Source organism: Perissodus microlepis, chromosome 11 (genome assembly GCF_051167445.1).
Source record: "Perissodus microlepis isolate ML-2025 ecotype Zambia chromosome 11, ASM5116744v1, whole genome shotgun sequence".
In the NCBI taxonomy this organism is placed as follows: Eukaryota; Metazoa; Chordata; class Actinopteri; order Cichliformes; family Cichlidae; genus Perissodus; species Perissodus microlepis.
In genome coordinates, this window is record NC_140471.1 from 34,693,629 (window position 1) to 34,716,011 (window position 22,383).

At 41.8% G+C, this 22,383-nt stretch overlaps 2 protein-coding genes across 4 annotated transcripts in view; one reads left to right on the forward strand and one right to left on the reverse strand.

Annotated features, from left to right (window-relative positions):
• The window catches only part of LOC146378360 (lamin-A-like), a 39,916-nt gene extending 34,332 nt beyond the window's left edge, over positions 1–5,584 (forward strand). For all 3 annotated transcript variants that reach the window (XM_084944391.1, XM_084944389.1, XM_084944388.1), the window contains 6 exons: positions 204–513; positions 792–899; positions 1,093–1,212; positions 1,300–1,362; positions 1,680–1,844; positions 3,086–5,584. In XM_084944391.1, coding sequence (XP_084800517.1) covers positions 204–513; positions 792–899; positions 1,093–1,212; positions 1,300–1,362; positions 1,680–1,844; positions 3,086–3,121 — 802 coding nt within the window. In that variant the 3' untranslated portion in view covers positions 3,122–5,584. The remainder of the gene's footprint in view (positions 1–203; positions 514–791; positions 900–1,092; positions 1,213–1,299; positions 1,363–1,679; positions 1,845–3,085) is intronic.
• An 87-nt stretch (positions 5,585–5,671) lies between these two features.
• pear1 (platelet endothelial aggregation receptor 1) overlaps positions 5,672–22,383 on the reverse strand; it is a 61,055-nt gene continuing 44,343 nt past the window's right edge. Inside the window, exons 10-23 of the mRNA XM_084944387.1 lie at positions 21,411–21,585; positions 21,202–21,322; positions 20,947–21,110; positions 19,989–20,091; positions 18,348–18,500; positions 18,123–18,254; positions 17,891–18,022; positions 17,216–17,338; positions 15,750–15,968; positions 13,911–14,020; positions 13,554–13,680; positions 11,680–11,742; positions 9,698–9,901; positions 5,672–7,823 (exon numbers count right to left, since the gene is read on the reverse strand). Of these exons, the coding sequence (XP_084800513.1) occupies positions 7,672–7,823; positions 9,698–9,901; positions 11,680–11,742; positions 13,554–13,680; positions 13,911–14,020; positions 15,750–15,968; positions 17,216–17,338; positions 17,891–18,022; positions 18,123–18,254; positions 18,348–18,500; positions 19,989–20,091; positions 20,947–21,110; positions 21,202–21,322; positions 21,411–21,585 (1,978 nt within the window). The 3' untranslated portion in view covers positions 5,672–7,671. The remainder of the gene's footprint in view (positions 7,824–9,697; positions 9,902–11,679; positions 11,743–13,553; positions 13,681–13,910; positions 14,021–15,749; positions 15,969–17,215; positions 17,339–17,890; positions 18,023–18,122; positions 18,255–18,347; positions 18,501–19,988; positions 20,092–20,946; positions 21,111–21,201; positions 21,323–21,410; positions 21,586–22,383) is intronic.

Genomic DNA, 22,383 nt, shown 5'->3' on the forward strand with positions numbered 1-22,383 from the left:
AAAAACAAACGGCGAGCAAGGTGCAGAATCAGTGAGAGATATAATTATATGGCGATTATGACACGAGGCTGTTGACTGTCTTTAACCTGATGAGGTTTGATGGAGCACCAGAGCAGCAAGGATGTAATCCTGGCACTTAACCAGCACGTGCATTTGCACACTCACTCACCTCGTATGTATCCTCTCCCACCATCTTTCTCCAGGCTGCGTCTGTCACCCAGTCCTCCACCCACAAAAGTCACGGTGTCGCGGACCTCTGGCTCAGGCCACTCTCAGACCACCCGGGTGCACCACTCCTCCGCCGCCGCTGCCTCCAGCAGCCGCAACTCCTCTGGGACGAGCGTCTCAAAGAAGCGCCGCCTCAACGACAATGACAGCGAGACCTCCAGCGTGACAGGAAACACTCTGACCAAGACTCGCATCAGTCAGCAAGCCTCGGCCAGTGGACGCATCACGGTGGACGAGGTTGATATGGAGGGAAGATACATCCGTCTCAGCAACAAGGCTGATGAGGTAGCTGAGATTGTGCATTACTATACAAGCACACCGAAATGGGTGGGGAACTCCAGGCCTCGAGGGCCGGTGTCCTGCAGGTTTTAGATCTCGCCCTGGGTCAACACACCTGAATTAAATGATTAGTGTTGGATCACGGACACATCTAAAACCTGCAGGACGCCGGTCCTTGAGGCCTGGAGTTCCCCACCTCTGCTATAAAAAAATATTTCCAGTGTCTTTAGGTGGATTATTTGTGACTCTGCCTAATCATCATTCTCCAACTTTCTCTTATGCAGGACCAATCACTGGCCAATTGGCAAGTGAAGAGACAGGTTGGGAATTCAACCCCAATCATCTACAAGTTTCCCCACAAGTTCACTCTGAAGGCCGGCGGGACTGTGACTGTAAGTTACACCAAGCCTTCTTCCTTTCTTTGCCTCTTTTTAGAGACTAGGAAAATCAAGACAAGTAGAAATTTGACTGAGATGAACACCTCAAAAAGCACAAAATAGCTTGCAGATATTCCTTTTGCTTCCTTTTTCAGTCCTTCACTGGTTCAGTACAGTTTACAAATTCTCTGATGTTTGACTTTTACAGGTCTGGGCTGCATCTGGTGGTGGAACCCACAACCCACCCACTGACCTGGTGTGGAAGAGCCAGAACTCTTGGGGTACTGGCGACCTGCTGCAGACCTCCCTCATCAGTGCTAATGGAGAGGTCTGACTTCACTCACTTTGTATTGTAAAGTTTTCTTCTTCTTTTTAACTGCAGTGTCTGACTTGAGTTTATTTGATTTGCCATCAGGAAATGGCCATGAGGAAAGTGACCCGCACCCTGTTCCATGACGATGATGAAGATGATGACATGGTAAATTCCTCCTGTGTTACTCTGTTCAGCACGTTACTCAAAGCAACCACACCTTTAACCCCACCTTCTTTTATTCTGTATTAATTTTAAAAATGATGTATTAAACAATACCGAGATCATAAAATAAGACTCAAAACAATCCGACGTCCTGTTGCGACCAGAGGAGGCGCCCCCTGCTGACCGGATGCAGGTTTAAGGCTTAAGCTTCACTTTTCAGACCTGAACACTTTGTCCATCTTTTATATACAGTCTATAGTAACCTGACCACTAAGCAGTCAAGCAGCAGTTGAGTAACTGATGTGTGCTGCCCTCTGCAGGGAGCTCACAGCACAAGCGGTGCAGACAACGAGTACAACCTGCGCAGCCGCAAGGTGATCTGCGACTCCTGCGGGCAGCCGAAGGAGCGCGGCGGTGGTTGCAGCAGTCTAGCTGAAGGCCTCCCAGGACATTCCTACTTCATGGGCACCAATGAGCCCAGACAGGTACTCCACAGTCAAAACATCCCTGCAGTAATTATACAGCATCATTAATAACTGTGTTTTAGGATCAAAGCGTATAATATTTGGTTCTATTAGTGATTAAAATTGTTGGTGGCGACTATGCACAGAAAACGGACAACATGTGTGGGTTTTTTGCTTATTCATCTATAAATTTAGAGTTTCCTGTTCCACAATAATGCCCAGATGTTCCACATGTTTTGGAGTTCTGTACTGTAAGATGTTTAAGCATCTGAAACAGACTTTTGGCGTGTGGCATCTGCAGTTAATTTAATTACTAATCAACAAAATTGGAGTTTAAATGGGATCCAAGATCGCAAATACTCCCTCTCTCTATTTCCCGAGAACGGTTTTATGATACAAAGTGCAGTTTAGAGTCGCAGAAAATTTTCCCAAACATCAAACATGGGCAAAAAAACTGTTACTTTTAACTTTGCAGACTTGGAATTATTATTAGGTGCAAAAACATAAATGATGATCACAGAAACAGCAAAGACTGAGGTGATAAGAAACAACAGGATATGTGTGGATTTGCTCATGATGGTGCTCAGAGCAGCAGAATCCTAGATGCAGGTAGGAGGTGGTGTTGGTGGTGGAGCAGAGTAAGCTTATGGAGACTTTGAACATGCATCAATCTGTATCAATCTCTCTGTTACTATGTGTCCTTGATCCAACACAGCTGATTTAAAGGCTAAATGACCTCCTCAACATGTCTTATAGTTCTCCAGAGGCCTGATAATGAACTCATCATTTGATTCAGGTGTGTTGACCCAGGGTGAGATCCAAAACCTGCAGGACACCGGCCCTCGAGGCCTGGAAATGCCCACCCATGCTGAATGATGAACACAAGTCCTCCACCACTTCAGGGCTGAACAAACGGCTTCTTTCATTTCACTTTTAACGGTTGTTTCCCCCAATTTACCAAAAGCTTCAGAAGATAATGTAGCAAGAGGCGAAACCGAAATTGGATTTAAACTGAGACATGTGGCTTTTAAAAAAGGACATTTCTAAAGTTCAGCTGCACAATTTCAGTCCAGAAACACGGCGCTCGTTTTCACCACAGCTCCCATTTTAACGCCTCGTAAAGACTCACTAACAGTAAAAAGTCGCCTTTATTAATCTGTATTCTAAGCATCAGGACCGCAAATGAAGCATTTGGTGTCGAATTACACAAATAGTTGTTTTTGTTAAACAAAAATCAAATATTCCTGTCGTCTCCTCCTCAGGGCCGTATGAAGCCGGAGAACTGCTCCATCATGTAAAAACCAGACAGCACCTCACCTGAATCCAGCCCCTCCTGCAGCCCACAGGGGAGAATGATTTTTCTACCGTCGGGATGTTTGTCTTTATTTTTTTATACGATTGTGTCTTATTTTGTATTCAGATTATTCTGCGGGTTAGATTTGCTTTGAGGTTTTGGCAGAGGGCGTAGGATTTTCACATATAGCTTTCAAGTTTGTATATTCAGCTTATTTTACTGCATGTTTGCTGTTTGCTCGTGCTGTTCTCCGCTCTGCTTGCACACACACACGCACACGCACACACAGCTCCAGTGACCAGGGCTTGTGCTTCGATCCGAGACGGGGTTTCACATTTAATGGCCAGGCTGTCAACACTCAACACGCACAGCTAGTGGACCCTATCAGGAAAACAGCCGTACAGGCGAGAGGAGGATGGCTCCTCTGGAGTTTGTTAATCATGTTTGTTTCCCATCAAACAGATCAATTCTTTATTTAAAGCCAATGTTTACAACTAAAACATTTTTTGGAGCAGTGTTGTGCTATATTTATGGATAAAATATCGTAGGAAAAGTCTCCAGAGAAAGCCAAAGCGATGTAAGCTCAGGGTTTTTTGTTTGTTTTTTTCACCTTAGCCTTAAACAAACGGGGTGATGATATGTTTTCTATGTGATGCTGTCGGGCAGCTGTGGTGCACACAGAGAAAATGAGTATTTGAGATGAATATATGTACACGGCTCGCTCCCCAACGAATGTATTCATTATGTTTTTGGAATGTTGAAAGAAATAAGGGAATTATTGGGTAATGTGTCTGGTTAAGTGCTTCTTGGCTTTGAGTGTGTTTAATCATGATGGGAGAGATTTATTTTGTACCTGGGGGAATGTCAGCAGAAGGTACAGTTTTTTGATAGATTGGGTGCCATATATAGAGAGTATATATTAATAGGCTCTGTTTCTATTTGCAGTAGATTTTGGACATGACTGTTTAACTGATTAGAAATACAGACGTGCCTTCAGAGGCAACATCTGCAGTTTTTGTTTTTCCTGCTCACATGCTTCATACGGCAGTCTTGTGACCGTCAGCTGTCCTCCGATCCGTGTTGCTCCTAAAAGCTGGTCATAAGGGCTTTGAATTTTCTTTCTTTCCTCTAAGCTTTACCGACTTTGCAAATCCCTGGATCTGATTTTGGGACCTCGGTCAGATTGAGGGGTTTGTGTGACTTTGTAGCTTTGGCTTCACGCACTGCTTTTTGCCAGTTATGCACAGCAGGTAGATTTGTAGTCTAGTCTGGCAGCTTAACTCATTTATACTCCAGTGGAAAGCATATCAAAGCATTTGTGGAAGATACTTGATAGCTGTCGTGGTATTGTTTTTGTGTGGGTTTTTTCTTTTTATACTTAAAGAAGCAATTTCTGCAAAGTTTAATTTTTTAATTTTTCGGCCACAAAAGGACAGTTCACCCCTAAAATGAAACTTGTGTCCTCTGCCCTTTAATGCTGTCTTGGTGTTTCCAGGTTTGGAGACGGCTGCAGAGATGTCCGCCTTCTCATTAATTTAATGCAACTCATGTTGTGGTGCTCAGAGTACTGGAAAATGCATTTGACCAAACCAGAAATCATGACCTTGTTACTCAAAAAAATCTACAGACCTTTTATGAACAGTTTCTTGTAGGAACGACTTTCTTTCTAACTTCATCCACCAACCGAAAGTAGCGTGCAGCTAGCTGACATGAGCTGCTCGTCAGTGGAAGATGCAGTGTTTATCCTGCAGAGTGATGAAACCATCAGATGTAGTGTCGTACAAAGAAAGAACTTCCTGTATCAAACTGCTCAGTAGTATGACCCGGTCATGATTTTTGGAAACATTGATGCTGACTTTTCAAATGTTTTTTGGCACTTTTAATTTCAACATATTGAAGAGAAGTCTGATATCTCTTCAAAACTGGGCTAGATGCACAGAAAAGCTACAGGCAGGAGAAAAACAAATATGTAAACCTAACTATGGTTTGAATTGTGCTTTTTAGGTAGTTTGATGCTCAGAGTGTCTCACGAAGTCACTGACAATCAGAGAAATGACGTCTACAGTATAAATGTGTATTAACAGAAATCTTGTAGTTGTCAAATGTCTACATGTAAAGTGATGAGAAATGATAACTGTAGTTGTGCAGTATATTCACAACATAATGCTTCAGATCAGGTCATTGAAACGTCAGGGGTGTAATTAAGAACCAGAATAACAAGGACTCGCTACAACCACAGATGCACAAACACACTGTGAGGTCTTTGTAAACTCCGGCCTTCCTCGAGTCTTGGTGGAGATCTCATGAATCCTTTGAAGGGCTTGAGATTTAAAGATATCACCCAAAGCCATTAATGTTAAAGGTTCTTGAAATGGGATTTGTTTGAGATCATGAAATCGTTAAAGCCACACTTTGATGCAATTTATTTTCTAAAGCGATGCTGAGTAAAAAGTATTTTTTCCAATGAGTGACGGTTGTGATTATTTCCTTGTTATTGAAAAATGTTGAGTCCATGAAAAGTGCAGAGAGTTTTTATTTACATCATATACACACATGTTCCCAGGATTACATTCAAAAATAAATGACTGCACAATATTGTAGCACTAAAAGCACGACGTACATTCTGTTTGGCTTCTGTTAACAACTTGACAGGAAAATGAACTTCACAGGTCAATATTTTTACATTAATACACCAATTTCAGTATTTCTGAACCACAACACAATCAGGACTACAGTCTGCTCCCCAGACACACACACACAGTTCAATAATTGCCACTAATTTTAGCCAATCAAATTAGATTTCCACTCTCATCATTAAAAATGTAAATGATTTTATATAGGGACTAACTTGACAAAAAGTAGTTCCACTGAAACCTGTTGGTGGTGAGGTCAGGGTGAAGGGAGACGTCTTAAGACTGGGTGTGAGCTGTTGCATATTTGGACAAATACTCTGTAAACCTTTAACTGCAGCAGAGGAAGCCGCGTGAAGCTGTGGAGCTGAATCTCTGAACACCGCTTTGTACCCAAAGTCTCCACAGTTTTGTCCAGCGATGGAGACGTGGTGTGGAGCTCAGGCCTTCTGTCTGGCCCACAATCTTTGTCTGGCCCCAATGTTTAATGTTTTGTCCTTAAAATTTTGGATTCACTTCAAAGGCAGCCGTCAAGTCATCAATCACTATGCACAATCCACTCATAGTAGGGTAACGTCCATAACCTAAATATGACTGTAAATTCTATAGACGATGAGCTCTGGAACCCAGCATGTTGAGGTTTCCATTTCTAGTCCTCTTGAAGTTGTATTGACCAATCACGTTTGAGCAAGCTCTGCTTCAATTACAATAAACAGTCAACGAACTAATTCCCCAAAATGCAGCCTCATAAATCTGTCAGCCAGCAACACATTTAGTTTTTTTTTTATTATCTTTGTCTTTGCATGTGTAAAAAATGAGCAGCAGAAGACCTGGCCTGAGTATCTGGTGGCTATCCTTCAAAAGGCGATCCATTCAGAGAGATTGCATTATGGGTAACACAGGCACCAGGTCTAAAAAAAACAAACCGAAACATAATAAAATCTTTGTGTTTTGGGTGAAATGGCCCTTTAATTGTGACAAAAAGGGGCACTGCACTGATGGCTTTATCATAATATCTGTGCCCAAACTCACACTGACCATTTAACATCTATTAATATATACACAAGAAGTTCATAAGGTGTCCTATGAGACCCATAACAGCATCTTTATTTGAACAGAAGAGCTGCGCTTCAACAATACTGAGAGGCTGACCATATATTCATTTCTGTATTTACAGTTTTCTTCAGACAGCAGCAATAAGCCACATTTCTTTAAAGAAACACACTTCAGTCCTTAAATGGCATTTATTTTTTGAAAAAACACTACATGAACTTTTGTAAAATGCTGCTCACTTTGGCTTCCAGGTGTTAAAAAAGAAAAATCTTTGGTATTTTTTCTGTTTATAAAATTTGGTTTGTCATAAGACATCTTTTTTTTCAGCTGAAGCTGCCTTTTTAAAAAAAAAAAAAAATGTTGAAAATGTAATGCACTGAAATTCAACTCGAAATAAAAACCCTGAAAAGCGAGACGAGACGAAGGAAAAATCGAGCTCTGATAAAAGAGCCCCGTTAAAAATGCATCAGCAGCACGCAAAGGGTGTGGAAAACAAATATTTCAGCATGTTTACAAGAGTTCAAACACACAAACATTCCCAAGTCGCTGCTTTTAGCCATCAAATCCTCTGGTGGGTTTTGCCCTTGGGAGTTAAAAGCAGCTGAAGCCCCGCGGCGTCACCACACAGCCTGCTGGCTCCTCAGTCTGGATGACAGGTCTGTGACGGAGACGCCAGTACCGCTCTGCGCACACAAGGGGGCGGTGTTTAGTTGAAAGCAAAGCATCCACTGTAAACAAAGGTTCGTCTGGCAGGACAGACTCCTCGCCCCTGCTCTGTTGGTGGTCTGCAGCTCTGATTTTCAGAGATAAAATTAGCCGTTTCTTCATCAACCCCGGAGCGAGCAGAAGGGAACAATTTGCTCTGACGCTGTCACTGAGGGCTTCTCCTGGGGGAGGGGCAGGGCGAGGGGGGGCGGCGCACCGGTGGCAGGTCATAGTGTCCCGGGATGTGGCTGTTCACCGGGAGGTCGTAGTGGCTCTGTGGGTCCTCATGAGGAGCGTGGCCGTGGGAGCTCTGACACTCTGAGGGGGAAAAGAACTCGCTGTGAGGACCAAACAGGCTGCCATTCTTTATTTTAGTGCTGGAAAATATGCTGACTCTATTTTTTAAATAAAAACCCATCTGTGCATTCAGTCCTGCTGCTTTGGACTTGACTGGATGAGTTGGTTTGGCGTTACAGTCTGAGCTTACTCTGTGCTCAGTGTTTAATTCAACTTGTTGAACTCGGTCCTAAATAAAGCTTTTTAAAAGCCCACACACTCCAGGGTGGAAAAGCGTGCACTCACCCTCTGTTTAAATTTAAATAACATCATCTATAAATCGTTTAATAAGAGTCTAGCTCTCAGATGTGGGCACCCTGAACGAGGATATTGGCAAATAAACTAAAAACATCAGTAACAAACAGCAGTGTCGCATTATCACGTCAATGTCATGCCATGAAGTGGAAACACCTCCCCGTCTTTACTCTTTACTGTTCCTTTTATGTTTATAAACCCTTTATTACATGAAGTGTGTATTTTCTCTAAATGACTCATTTTCTTAGTCATTGTGTTCTGGATCCATGCCAGAGTATTTAAAGACAATTTGATTGGTAATTTCGTTTATTACGACATGCATACTTATTGTAGAATATACTGCAGAAAAAGTTGCTGCTCAGAATCCATCTCATCTACAATCGTTTGTATTTAGCTGCAAAATGTGCTGACGCAAAAAGTTTTTCCAAGCTTAATTTTCAACATCAATTTTAGTTCAATTAGGCTAGACTGGATTTGTTTGCACTTTGCTTTTCTTCATTTCAAAAGTCTTGTCTGGATGTCAGATCTTAAAAACCAGCTACAGAGAGGAGAATCAGTGATTTAAACAACAGTTTGTGCAGAGCGGCCACAAAGCTGGCTCTGTCATTACAACCACAGTCTTCTGTTTCAGGTAGAGTGAATGCAAATTGCAGTGATTTGTCCAAGAAAAAAAGACTGGACTCAATCCAATATGTGGATGAATGTAAGGATTTGATCCCGCTGACCTACACTTCGTTCCTCTGACTGCATATTGATGCATTACTAGTGTCCACAATACAATAAAAGCTAGGAAGAAAATCCTTCGGCTTCCTGTTTTTCCCTCTCCTCTCCCCTGCCCTTCCTTTAGTCTTTTATTTGTGGCAAACAGATGTTGATTCATCAGTCCATGACCTGAGGAAGTCTGGCCTGCCCAGCTGTCTAACAGGCCACAGACCTGTTTTAAGGTTTGACTGATAAGGACCTTAAAAGAGTTGCTATTTTTTTGTTTTTTCTCCCAAAGCGGGTGGAACCATGGTGCAGTGGGTAGCACTGTTGTTCCAACTCAAACTCAAGTTAATCCAAAGAATTATGTAAAATCAACTACAATATTGGGCCACACCTCTTAATCTTTGAATTCAGGTGTTTTTGTCCTGTTGCCGCGCTTGTATAAAATCATGTAGTCAAAAGAATGGATTGTTCTACAGATAAAAATTCATAACATGAATGAGTGGGATCAGAAAGTGCTAACGCTCTGCAGGGTTCCACGTCTCCTCTGGCAGTAACATCAGCACAAAGACTGTGTACCAGGAGCTGCATGGCACAGGTTTCAGCTGCTGTAGGTGTAATGTGGTCCAGTATTTTTGTCCCTATAGTGTAAATCGCAGTTAGTTCCCACCTTACGATTACTTTACAATTCCTAATTTTAAAAACTCACAGTTCTTATTAAAATTAGCGTTAGAGTAGCTGGATCCAAAAAGACTGGTTCATTCAAAAACACAAACAGACCCACTGATGTTTGTATGATGGAAATATTGGACGTTTAACCATAATAACAACTAAGAAGGTTGTGGTGAAGTGTAAAACACTCCTCGGACTCGCAGGAGTTCAGAAGTGTTGCTTACCTCTGCGTAAGGTGGCCGTGTGGAACGGCGGCGGGGGCGTAATCTCGGTGTACGCGCGCTCCCTGGGCACGGCCAACTTCATCTCCATGTAGCTGCTCTCCGGGGGGCAGAAGGGCAGGGGCAGCCCGGGCAGGTCTTTGATGGTGGCGTACGGATTCTCGCTGTTCAGAGAGCTGCTGCTCACGGCCACTGAATCCTTCAGCTCTGCAGGAAACAAATATTGAGAGATTAAACTGCATATGAAGTCCATGCGGAGCGAGAATGGAGCATGATTGAGGGTTAAAGCCTAAGCCTAGTAGATGAAGCATTCACTGCATGAAAAGTGAGATTTTCATCAGTACGCAGCTCTGTAAATTGCTGTACAGCTGCAAGTTAATGACTGTTGACGTAAATTTGTAGGCAGCACAAAGGACTTCCAGTAACTGTCGAGTACTGACATGGAAATTGAAATTTCTAGCAGTTTACAAGCCTGAGAATTCCTCTGGGCTCAGGAGACAAATCATGACAGTAGAGGACAACGACAGCTTCTGAAGTTTCAGCTTTCTTTATAAAGTGCTGATGATCTTTTACAGCAATAAGGAATCAGCTTTAGTTTAATTGTATGCTGATGAAATTGTAGGTTTAACAGATCTGCCTAAAGTAAGTGAGCCTGTTGAGACGAAATGTGTTTTTTTCCATGAGCAATATTCAATAATGATATTTAAATAATCCAAAAAGCAGCTTCAGACTTCTTTGTCTCTTGATGGAACGACGCCGTGTTAGCAACAAACTGCAAGATGAGAAAAAAATGTTCCCCAGTGACAGCAGAGGTGCAGCATTTAAAGAGCCGCAAACACAGAGACACTGAAAAAAGACCAATTACAACAGAAATGTTTCCAGGGGACAATAAAAAAATGGATGCAAGCTTACGGTTTGTCTGATGGTTTCTATGTTTTATCACTCGCTTCATGAGTCACTGAATTTTGCAACAAGCACGTCTCAGCCGTCTGCCGCGTCTGTGTTTTCAGACCAGTCAAAATGTTTTCTCAGTCTGCTTAAATGTGTTTGCGCTACGAGGAGCTCTCAGGACCACTACACACAGCCCACGGCCGAGCATGTTATGAGCTTACCGTCTTTGTTTAACATGCATTTTAACATTTGCTAGATGGGACTAAACAAACAGTCCAGCTGAGGATGATGGGAATGTCAACAGTAAACAAGCAAGCCAAACTTTATTTGTGCAGCACACTTGATTCGACGTGGCATTCAAGGTCAAGCGTGAGCTGAGGTGGAAGTAAAAAAAACAACAACCTACAGATAATGTAAAATGAATGAGATTCAAATGATTTAATAAATGCAAAGAAAATAAACAATGAAGAAGATAAAATCTGACTGAGTGTGCAAATCATGACAGAAGGCTTGATCTTTTGTGTGGCCTGGGTTCAATTCCACCCAGACTATCAGAAAATAATAGAAACTAATAAATAAAAAAATATAATTAAAAAAAAATAACATTTAAGCAATAGAAGTGATAAAACATGGAAACAGGAATAAGATCAAATAAAAATTAAAACAACAATATGCAAGTAAAAATGTGGAAAACAAACATTCAACATGTGACAAGTACTGGAAAAAAAATGTGATCACATGGCGGCGAGAGATCGAACGCTACATTTTTCCACAAGTACATAGAGTTCACCCAGAGGGGGGCTTTGAAACCAAATTACATGGACATCTAATTCACTCAAAACTTGCTGTTAAAAAAATCACACGGGTGTTAGAAGAAAAGTCCCCACAGTTAAAGCCTCTGTGGACCATGAATGTCTGTGTAAAATTCGTGAAAAGCCATCTGATGGATAAAGGTGTGACGGTGGAGAACACTGTCATCCATAGACTGTATAAATAAAGCATACTTTGTAAGCACACTTTGGACAGCTTTTCCACAGCTAACCTCAGTCTTCAGCAGTAAGTAAGAAAAGAGAGAAAATGAGGTGATAAACTACCTTTGTTGTAATATTTTCCGAGGCTGGCGCTGTAGCTGTAGCTCCGATCGATGCCAAAAGCTCCTGTTAACAATAAAAGACAAATCAGACGTCTTCATTTTGCTTTATAGCGAGCTAATCAAAAGCAGATAAACTGCTGTGGAAACCTGTAAAAATCAATCCCAGGTGAGTGATAGGTGCTGGCAATGCAACTCTCACCTTTTTACGAAGTCCTTATTATTTTTATAGTCTCGTATCGAGTGCGCCCCGCTGACTAGGAAATGTGATGGTCGATAAACTTTGCTCGAGATTATAAGCAGGAACTACTTAAGCTTCTTCCTGGCTTGAGGCTCTCAGCCATTACCTGTATAAGCAGCTATGCTGGCGCAGTTACTGAAAAGAGCCTAAGAAATATTTGAAATCTAAACTTTTGCACTCCACTCCAAGCTTCAGGCACAACTCTGATCAAGACCCTAAAAAAGGGGTTAAATTTCACTGAGAGGTTGATTCTCCATTATCAGCCACTGCTATGTTTTAACTCTTTCATTACCAATGAGGAACTACAGCAGATGTGTTTGGATCAAAAATAGATAGGGACTTATTCTTCTCATTTATATTCCAATTTTTAATTTTCAGATACCAATAAAATACTTTTCACTGTTCAAACAATAATTTTCCAGGTCTGTCAACAAGCAGTTTTAGCTCCTATCGCTTTAAAGGCCTCCCCTCCCTAAAAACCCCACTGTCTTCTGATTGGCTGCCCCTCCTCTCTCCTGCAACCAGAACCCTGGTGCCTGTAAGCCAGGCTTCTCTACTCATGTGCCTTTGGTGTCCCTGAGATGACTGTGTAAAAAAGTCCACACTGAGCTGATGTTAGCTCAGCACAAAATTACACAAAATTACAAGAAAATGTCAGACTTTAAAAAAGCTTTTGGCTCGCAGGGATTATTTTACATTTACCTCATAATTTAAAACTTTGATCATGTTTGTAACCATCTAACATCAGGACATGAGAGAAAATGAAAAAGCGTGACATAGCACCCCCCTTCATATATAAATATTTAATTGTAAATGTTTTACGGAAATTTCAAACTAAAATACAAAATTCAGAACTTTATACTGCAAACAAACTTTTGCTGTCCACCTTTTGCAGGTGGACAGCAAAACTGTGCAGCAAGCCCACTAGAGGCTTTAATAAGGTTTAACTCTGTGGACATGGCCATCAGAGGAACAGCAGTTCTTTGCTTTCCCACTTTGCCAGAGGTCACCACTTAGTCATAATAATATAATATTAAACTTGAAATATCACCAGAAGTCTGCACAAATCCTTCTAAGAAAGGACACGTATGAGATCTTTGCACTTCAGCTTCATACTTGGTCTTCAGTGAAAATAAAGACGTTTGGTTGATCCCACATGAACTCTGATTAATGTTTCACAAGACGTTGTCTTTCCACCTGTTATGACCATAATTAAAGAATGCATTTAACTTAAGTGACATAACTGTTTAATTATTGACTACAATTTGATCACTCTGTTATATTACTATGAGACAGGCAAAGATAATGTGATGACAGTAATGTCTAATTTTGTAACATTCCCCCCCACACACACACTCCTCGTGCCTATGGTACGACAACTTTTCTCCGTGCCCCTGGTACACTGCGCAGAAACACCTTGACACACACACACACACACACACCTCACCGCCAGCCAGCAGTTGCAGGTTTTACTGATTACTTTAATGCCGCTGTGGTCAGAAGGTCAGGAAACCAGTGTCTTGCTTTTATAAGCTTGTAAATGTTAATGTGCTCATTTTATTCTAGTCTACAGCTGCAGGTGTGCCCTCTAAATGATCCTTATGTGAATCACGCAGTGGAGAGTCACCTAGACGGACCTGAGTCTTTGCGAGGCTCGTGGTGTTTCCAGTCTGCAGGCAGAGTGGCATTGGTCTCGACTCCAAACAGACCTCGTCTCTCCCTCTCTGCGTTCTTCACACTGCAGAACAGCTGGTTGTTGGTGTTCTGTAAGGCAGGAAAAATGATAAACCGTCACAAATGTACAAAAGCCAAATGAAGCGCTGAGGACCAATGACCTACTGCGTCTACTCGTTTTGGTATCATATGATTTCACAACCCCCTGAATACATAGCCAGCTGTTGCTGGCTGTCCAAATGACATATTCCTCCCAGTGCTGCACTTCAGTTGCAATGAGGCATGAAGCTTTCTCCTTAGATATCAGAGATGACATTCACCTTGATGGTGCGGTCGTGGTTGTTGGGGAGGTGTGGCAGCGGAGGCCTGTTCTGGCTCAGTGTGTGGTAGCTGGGGTTGGAGTAGTAATGGTGGTAACTGTGAGGAACATCTGCAGGACGAAAACAAACACATGGCATCACGTCTGCTGCTATTAAATTACCTCAAGGTCAATAAAATGCATTCCACAATCACACAGAGTGAGATAGAGATGAAACCGCACTGTGCATACAAACGACATCAACATCACAGTTCTCCAAAAATACTCAATATCCAGCGTCGATCGCTGACCGGCTGAATCTTCTTCTGCAAAGGCATGTTAGCAGTCAGCAGTGACAGTGACAGCAGTCACAAATATTTCTTTAAACTGTTTTAATGAAGCAATGAGATTTACAGGGATTCAATAAGAATCCTCAACAACACCACAAAATCTGCCACAGTCCCACTTGTTGCAACATTTAATTTATCCCTTATGTATAAGATGACTTCAATTACTGCAGTTAATAAATGGCTGACACTGAGCATGATATCTATCTCGTTTACTGCACCAGTTTGTAAAACAATCAAATACGTTTGGCTGAATTAAATGGAAGTTTGAAACATATCTGACCATGCCGCCTTCTTCCAATTCTAACATACTATATGAAAAATTTGTTCAGTGATTTATTTTCATAATAAACCTTATTCAGGTGGCCTTCAAGTCCACTTAAATCACATTCGGTCATCAACTGTTGTACCAAAAGAGAACATTTTTTTTAAAAATATAGTTATGTTGATTTCTGACATACAGCTTTATATTTTTAAGGCTTAAAAAGTGTTTTAGTGTCAGTTTAAACCTCCAAGTCAAAAAGTGAACAAAATCAGCCGTCACATCAACACATTAATCAAAGAGTCAAATTTATATCCACAAACACAAATTTTCCTTTTTTTTTTGGCTGCAATGACGACTCTCCTATCTACTAATTTATGTCTATGTACACAAAATATATAATATTTTCCAAAAGAGTGAAAAATCCACACGTTTGAGGGTGGAGTGATTGGCAGTGATGTGACCTATGTTGGTGGAAACCACTAGAACCATAGTGCTGGTCCCTCACGAGAGATTAAAAACTACTGTTAGATTTTGCACAGGGTAAGATTTAGAAAAAGACCCTGGTTTTTGTTCAAGTACAATGACTCCATTTTATTTTAAAGGCGGTTTGTTGCGTGCCGGGGTGACGTGTTCCAGCTGGAGAGGATCAACAACATACGTGCTGCAGACACAAAACATTCTTCTCATTGAAACACATTAGCTTTACTGCAAAAAAAAAAGTTACTTGTCTCCAAGAACATGAACAAATACATTACTTTTCCTGTTTTGCCACAAAGTGCATAAAGTGTGTTATTAGCCGTGCTGGAAAAAGAAGAGCAAACGTATGAAAGTAAAGATGAAAGCAGTTTCTAAGGTGACTGGATTTTCAGGTGCAGCTGCCTGTGCACGCTCCAGCATGACAGTAAAATACTGGGTGATTGTTCCCACTGAACATGTCAGTTTGTCATTATCCAGCGATGTTCTCGTACCCCCCGTCTGCACTTACCAAACCTTACTGGAAACTGCATGGTGCTACACACTACCACATTGTAGGTTTAAGGTCAGAGCTAAATTATTGTTGCTGTAATTCAACCTTATATCCACAGGAGATGAATCCTGTGTTGAGATTCTGATGTTTCAAACTCTGAACAGTCTGACTGGATGTGTCAGATTTTACTTTGAATCTGTGTCCGTTTTATGTTACGCATACAGCACTCAGTGGGATGAGCCATTCTCTGCATGAGCAGACAGAAGCATCTTCAGACTGTACCTGGAACGGCATATTCAGAGTTGACGGTGCGGCTGGTGGAGAAGGAGACAGTCGGGGTGTTGTTCTGCTTTTCCTTCTGCCTGCGGCGGTAGAGCAGCAGCAGAGCCAGCAGCAGGACCACCAGAATGACAAGCACAACGATGCCGGCGATGGCCCCCCACGACTCCCTCTCTCCAGGATTAAGACGACTCATGACGCTCCCCGTCTGCTGAAAGGAGTCTGACAAGCAGAGGGTGGAAGGAGAGCTCAAGTACAACAACCAGAGCAGCTTTCATGATTAATTCATTATTATTATGAACCACAGCACATTACAGGTTACATGTTCAATTCAGTTTTATTCATATAGCACCAAATCACAACAACAGTCGCCTCAAGGAGCTTTATATTGTAAGGTACTGTAAATGTCAGTGTTATATAGGGCTGCCACAAACGATTATTTTGATAGTCGACTAGTCACCGATTATGTTTGCGATTAGTCGACTAATCAGATCATGCATCCATTGGACCTAAAACGTACAGCTTATTGCACCAGCAGCATCTGCTCTTATATAACTATCATTAGCTTACAGCTTTAAGTGTTTACAGTATGTGCTAACTAAAAATAAAGACATGATAGTTTATTAAATTTTAATGAAATTTGTAGATTGTTTCGGTGAAGTTTAATAAACTCCTTGCTATCTAAAATATAACGGGACACCGGAGTATATTCTCGAGTATATCTCACACTTCTGATAATCAGTTGTCTTCTTGACGTTTATTCAGCTGTGTAAAAACTATAACTTTAATCTCAGCCAAACCGATTTACTCAGGAACAAATAAAATACTAAAAAAAAGCAGAACAATAACATTTTGAGTTTATCTAAGTGACTTATATATATTTAACCTGAGTAGCGAAAGACGGCAGTGGGTTTGAAAACGATTTGTCGGGAGTCCGATGTTCTCACGGGCTCTAGTGAGCCTTGCCCCCGGCTAGCTATCGAGCTAGTGGGTAACAGACATCTCCGAAAAGCGCTTTTGAAAATATGTGGTGTCTTGATAAACTGAGCAGATATTTGAGGTTTACACAGCTACATTCTCGCCTGAAAATATGTTAAACGTTTATTTTGTGACCCAGAAAGAATAATAAGAGTAATATTAAAACTAACTAGCTGCCGCCATTGTTGGAAACTGAGCTGGGCTGCGCTATGAATTCTGGGACACAGCTGCTTCTTCTTCTTCGGGGTTTAACGGCAGCTGGCATCCTTGTATATGCAGTGCTGCCATCTTCTGTTTCAGTCCGTTATTACACTCTTAAATTCTACTACTTATTCCCGCGTCTTTTGTGATCTTACAAAGCTTCAAACGATGCGTCGACTATTAAATCAGTCGTCGACGATTTTGATAGTCGACGTAATCGTGACTAGTCGACTAATCGTGGCAGCCCTAGTGTTATAACTCCCAAACTTCTGCTAACATGAGGTCCGTACCTTGCTTGCAGTCGTCGCCTCTGTTTTCACACACACAGTCTCCAGTAAATCTGTCACAGAGGAGGTTGGCTGGACAGGAACAGGTCTGAGCACAGAGCTGGCCGAAACGTCCTGGATCACACGCTGGAAATAAAGCACATTTCTATGACTTATTTCCCCTTCAGCAGCATCTGTATGAGATATCTGTTGAAGTTTTACAGGACTCACTTGATTGCTCCTATTATTCTGTTAGGCCTCATCTCAGCGAATCTGAGTCACTGAGCTGGTCCTGTGTTTGTGCTGCTTTTTAATGCAAATATCTGTTTTGTTTCAGTTGTTCTGGTGAAGATTCTAGTATTTTGTTAGTCGAGCACTAATTAGCAGGTGTTTGTTTCTCTGTGATGCATCTGGACAGTTTATGATTGCTGCTTGCTGACTAAGCTAACTGGCAACAGCTGGTAGTTTAAATATGGTCACTTCCAGCTCTAAAGAAAAGCAAGATGCTCAGATCAATGCTTCCAATGATTAGAGTGGGTCTATGGATAAAAACAAGGCCCTGGCTGCTGGGAAGTTAAAATAGTGATTATTAATCAACAGATTACCACTTCAAGTTCTAACCCTGTAGATACTCTAAACAAATCAAAAGCACTGTACTGTCCACGCTCTCATCTCTGCATGAAATCCTGTGGCACTCACGTTTGGAGCAGTCGATAGCGGTCCAGCCTGGTAAACATTCACAGTGACCGTTCCGGTGGTTGCACGTGGAGTTGTTGGCACAAGGAAGACACACTTCAGAGCACTGTTTTCCAAAGTAGCCAGCTGGACAAACTGTAACCACAGAAAATAACCTGCTAAATGTCCTGCACTCACTTGTAAATGAAAGATCAGCGGCTTTTTGTGATGACTGCTGATTAGTGAGAAAGCCCACCTTGGTCACAGTTTGGCCCAGTGTATCCAGGTAGACAGTCACACTCTCCTGTCACATGATGGCAGCGGTATGATTGGCCGCAGGACTGACACGTCATACTGCACTGGTCACCGTACGTACCCGTTCTGCATTCTGAGGGAAACAGTAGGGCTGATATTAGACAATGCATACAGCGAGCGAGTCTTTAAGTCGTTTTTTTATTAACTCATCAGATACAACGCTCACTGTTTTGGCAGGTGACTCCCCAGTAGCCTGGGCGGCACACACACGCTCCAGTTTCCCTCAAACACGTGTCGCTGTTTGGACAATGCTTGAAGCAGGTCTGGTTACAGTGGCGCCCCCACAGGCCCTCTGAACACGGCTCACTGCAGCGGGGACCTAAAGGAAATGAAGCAGTGAGCACATAAATGAAGCAGGAAATTACAACTTTTATTGACTCTAATCACATCATTTAGTTTAATAAAGGACCTACAGTTTTACGTCTGCTGAAGTAAAGAGCAGAATGCCTTTCACTATCCCAAGTTTAAATCAGTTACTGATCTAAATACATAAAAACATGGTTATAACTGTATAAAAATGTCGTTGAAATGATAAGCAGGGGAACATGGGAACATGAGGGGTTTTAGTGGTTAACAGTTTCAGAAATGTTGCTGCTGAGCAGCCAACTCTGAAATATTTGGTAATTTAGTGTTCTCACCAAAAAGATTTTTCACAACTGTAACTAACACGTTTTCCCCGAAACACAAAGAGCCTGTTTTATTTGCATGGATGGGAGGTGCAAAACCAGAAGGCTGCACTGGGGTATGGACGTAAGAGTGAAACACTAACATCAGCATGTCAACTTCCACCTTCACTAGCACGAAACACACATGTGTTAGGTTAACAGAGTCCTCTCTAAACCCCCAAAATATTAGTCTCATCGAGTCAATAGAAGAATTGTTGGAGGTCAATAAGAGTGCAATATGTATGACTTTAACCCTGTGAGGTCATAAACATAAGCCAGATCATATCTCTTAGAGAAAGCAAAAAAAAAAAAGACTTTCTTGGAACAAATGTAAAAAATATTTCATGCATGTTAGAAGGTTTAGTTTTTGTCCCATATTTGTTAAAACACAGGAGAAAAACTTATTCACAAATGAAACGCTCTGTTTTCAAAGGGTTACAGTTTAGAGTCATTTCTGATCATCACTGAGACCTCACAGGCGTACGGTCGAGTCAGGTGGTGTCGCAATAATCAGAAAAATGAATTTCAGATTGAAAAAACTTAATCTGGACAGCTGAGTAAGGCAACAAATGTTTAAGATCACCGCCTTCCCTTTTTAAATTGTCATATATGAAAAAGAAGGAGGAAGGAATTGGTGTTTAGTAATTCAATTCAATTCGGCTTTATTTATACAGCACCAAATCACAACAACAGTCACCTCAAGGTGCTTTACATTGTAATGTAGACCCTACAATACAGTGAAAACCCAACAATCGTATGACCCCCTATGAGAAAGCACTTTGGCGACAGTGGGAAGGAAAAACTCCCTTTTAACAGGAAGAAACCTCCAACAGAACCAGGCTCAGGGAGGGGCGGGGCCATCTGCTGCGACCGGTTGGGGTGAGAGAAGGAGGACAGGATAAGAGAGACAGAGATTAGTAACTAGTATATCTGATAGTAAGAAACTTGATTAATTGTACAAATCTGATTGGCTCTGACACTGCTTACATTTACAGCTAGACTTTCTTTAAGTCACGCAACAATGAGAATAAAGGAGAGCAAGGATGGTTTAAAACCTGTGGCTCACAGTTTATCAGACCAGACTCATCTGTGACACCAAAGCCAAGCTGGCAGCGATACATCAGCAGGACGTCATCACTTACCAGACCAGCCTGGCAGACAGTGGCACTCCCCAGTGGTAGCTTGGCAGCCGTCAGCATGAACACAATCACACCTCTTCAGGCAGCCAGGCCCAAACGTGCCCATCTGCACAATGAACAAGTGCCAACGGGCAAAGAACTGTCAGGGGAATCTCCTCCACATTTGGCCAGCCCAGTCAGAGTGAGACAAAATACTACACTGGCAATGTGATGTTGTGTAGACAGCCTGGTGGGCTGGCATCGCAAACACAAGAGGGGTACTTTTCCAAAATGCAGATTGAAGCATACAGAGGGCGAGGTAAGGGATTCAAAGCTGGACACTTCTACAGGCTGCCTAATCAGAAAACAGACAACCCGTAGAATTATCAGCCGTATGATTTGAGTGTTAGTCTTATCAAAGACGTCATTCGTCTCATCAGTGTGACATGGACTAAACACAGACCAGACTTTTCTTATCTTGGAGAGCATTTATGTTACAAAGTGACATCTGTGACAAAGTGACAACCACTGCTTTTATTTTGTTTATATTTTATATGCATTCAGTGTGTTATTGCACACTTATTAATTAAGATCTCCATTTACCTTTATCTACTGATTTGTTGTGACAGGTTATTTTTATTAAATACACAATAACAATATATGTTATATATTTGTTTACATTCTAGTTTCCCCATCGAGCTGAGTCGTAAAAGCATTATTGCTGTTACTCTGTGCACTTGTATGCAGGTATGGTGTCTGACAACATCCGTATTCAAGGTTCAAGGCTGTTTTTATTGTCGCCCTACAGAGAAAACTGTCTGAGACTAAAGACACTGCTGCATAGGACAGACGTGTCACAAAAACAGCGCTCCCCGTTGTCTTGTAAAAGGATGAATCTTTTAATACCTGGTTTTCCAACATCTTTTACAACTTCAAGGGTAAATATTATATATAATTCCTGCCAGTATCTCCAGATACTCACCGGGCACGGTTGGTCACAGCGCGCCCCCTGCCAGCCAGCCGTGCAGGTGCAGGATCCATCTGCAGGGTTGCATTTTGCTCCGTTGGCACAGTGACACGTGGCATTGCATCCTGGACCCCAGGTTCCTTCGGAGCAGGGGATGGAGCAGTCCGGTCCTCGCCAGCCTGCAGACCCACAATCAACTGTAAGTCTTTGTTTTCCTTTTGGCCAGTTTTCCTTCATGATTGTACTCATTCTCCTCTGATTATTCATCACCTTCTTTGCAGAAACAAGTTCCATCAATCGGTGAGCAATCCACATAGTTTTTACAGGAGCACTCCAGGGAGCAGTTCTTGCCATAGGTGCCACTTTTACAGGGATTTTCACAGTGAAGCCCCTGCAGTAACCCCCAAAGTTTGGTTTACATGAAGACACAACAGGTATAGAAAGTGAGTCATGAGTCATTAATCTACTCTACCACTGACCGTGAAGCCCGGGGCGCAATGGCATCGTCCTGTGGCCCCATCACACACCCCTCCATTCACACAAAGACACGGCTCCAGGCAGCCATGACCATAGAAACCATGAGCACAGGTCTCATTGCAGTATAGTCCCGCCCAGCCTGGTTGGCATGTGCACTCTCCTTTCATTGGATGGCAGCTGGAGTGTAAGCAGACATAAATATGAATGGAGCAGTAAGAAACAGAGGACCTAATGCCAAAGAAAACCCACAGTCAGTGCCTGTCTACATGTACTTCAGTACTTGTCTTCATACTGCAGAGGGGCATGAAACCACTTTAAAGAAATTATTTTTGATGCTGCCATTTTTGAAAGTTCTGAGCTGGAGAATAATCTCATTGGTTGACTTTAGGGTTGATGGAGCCACTGCAGCATAAGATGTTAATCAGGCTCTGTGATGCCCACAAAGGCCTGAGAAATGAAAACATCTGTGGCTGTGTGGTCTGCTTAAAGCAGCACTTTAATTACATTTTGTGCTGCAACATTATGATACGATATGATAACATTTAACCTATATTTGGGAATTTCCAGGTAAACCTAACTGGACAAGATTATTACAGGAGATCTCATTTGGTCTGGGAAGGATCCCTCAGAAGGACTTGGAAAACATGGCTTTCTGGCTTCATATAAGCACTGATGGATGGTTGGATAATATAAACAACATGCCATCAGCCACAGTTAAAATGGTGCAATACTATGCAGATAAAGTAAATAACACATATTTATGAACCAGTTATTAAAATATTATTGTTCAGAATCTTTTTGAGAAATATCTGAGAGTGTTGTGAACGCAAACTATATAATTAATAAAACTGTGTGTCCTGTAAAACCTACAACGTTATTAAAAGGGAGAAAAAAAACACCCTTTGGTTAAACAGCGCAACATAAAGTGTAGAACAAGGGTAGCGTCAAATATGTGAATTCAAATTACAAGAAAAA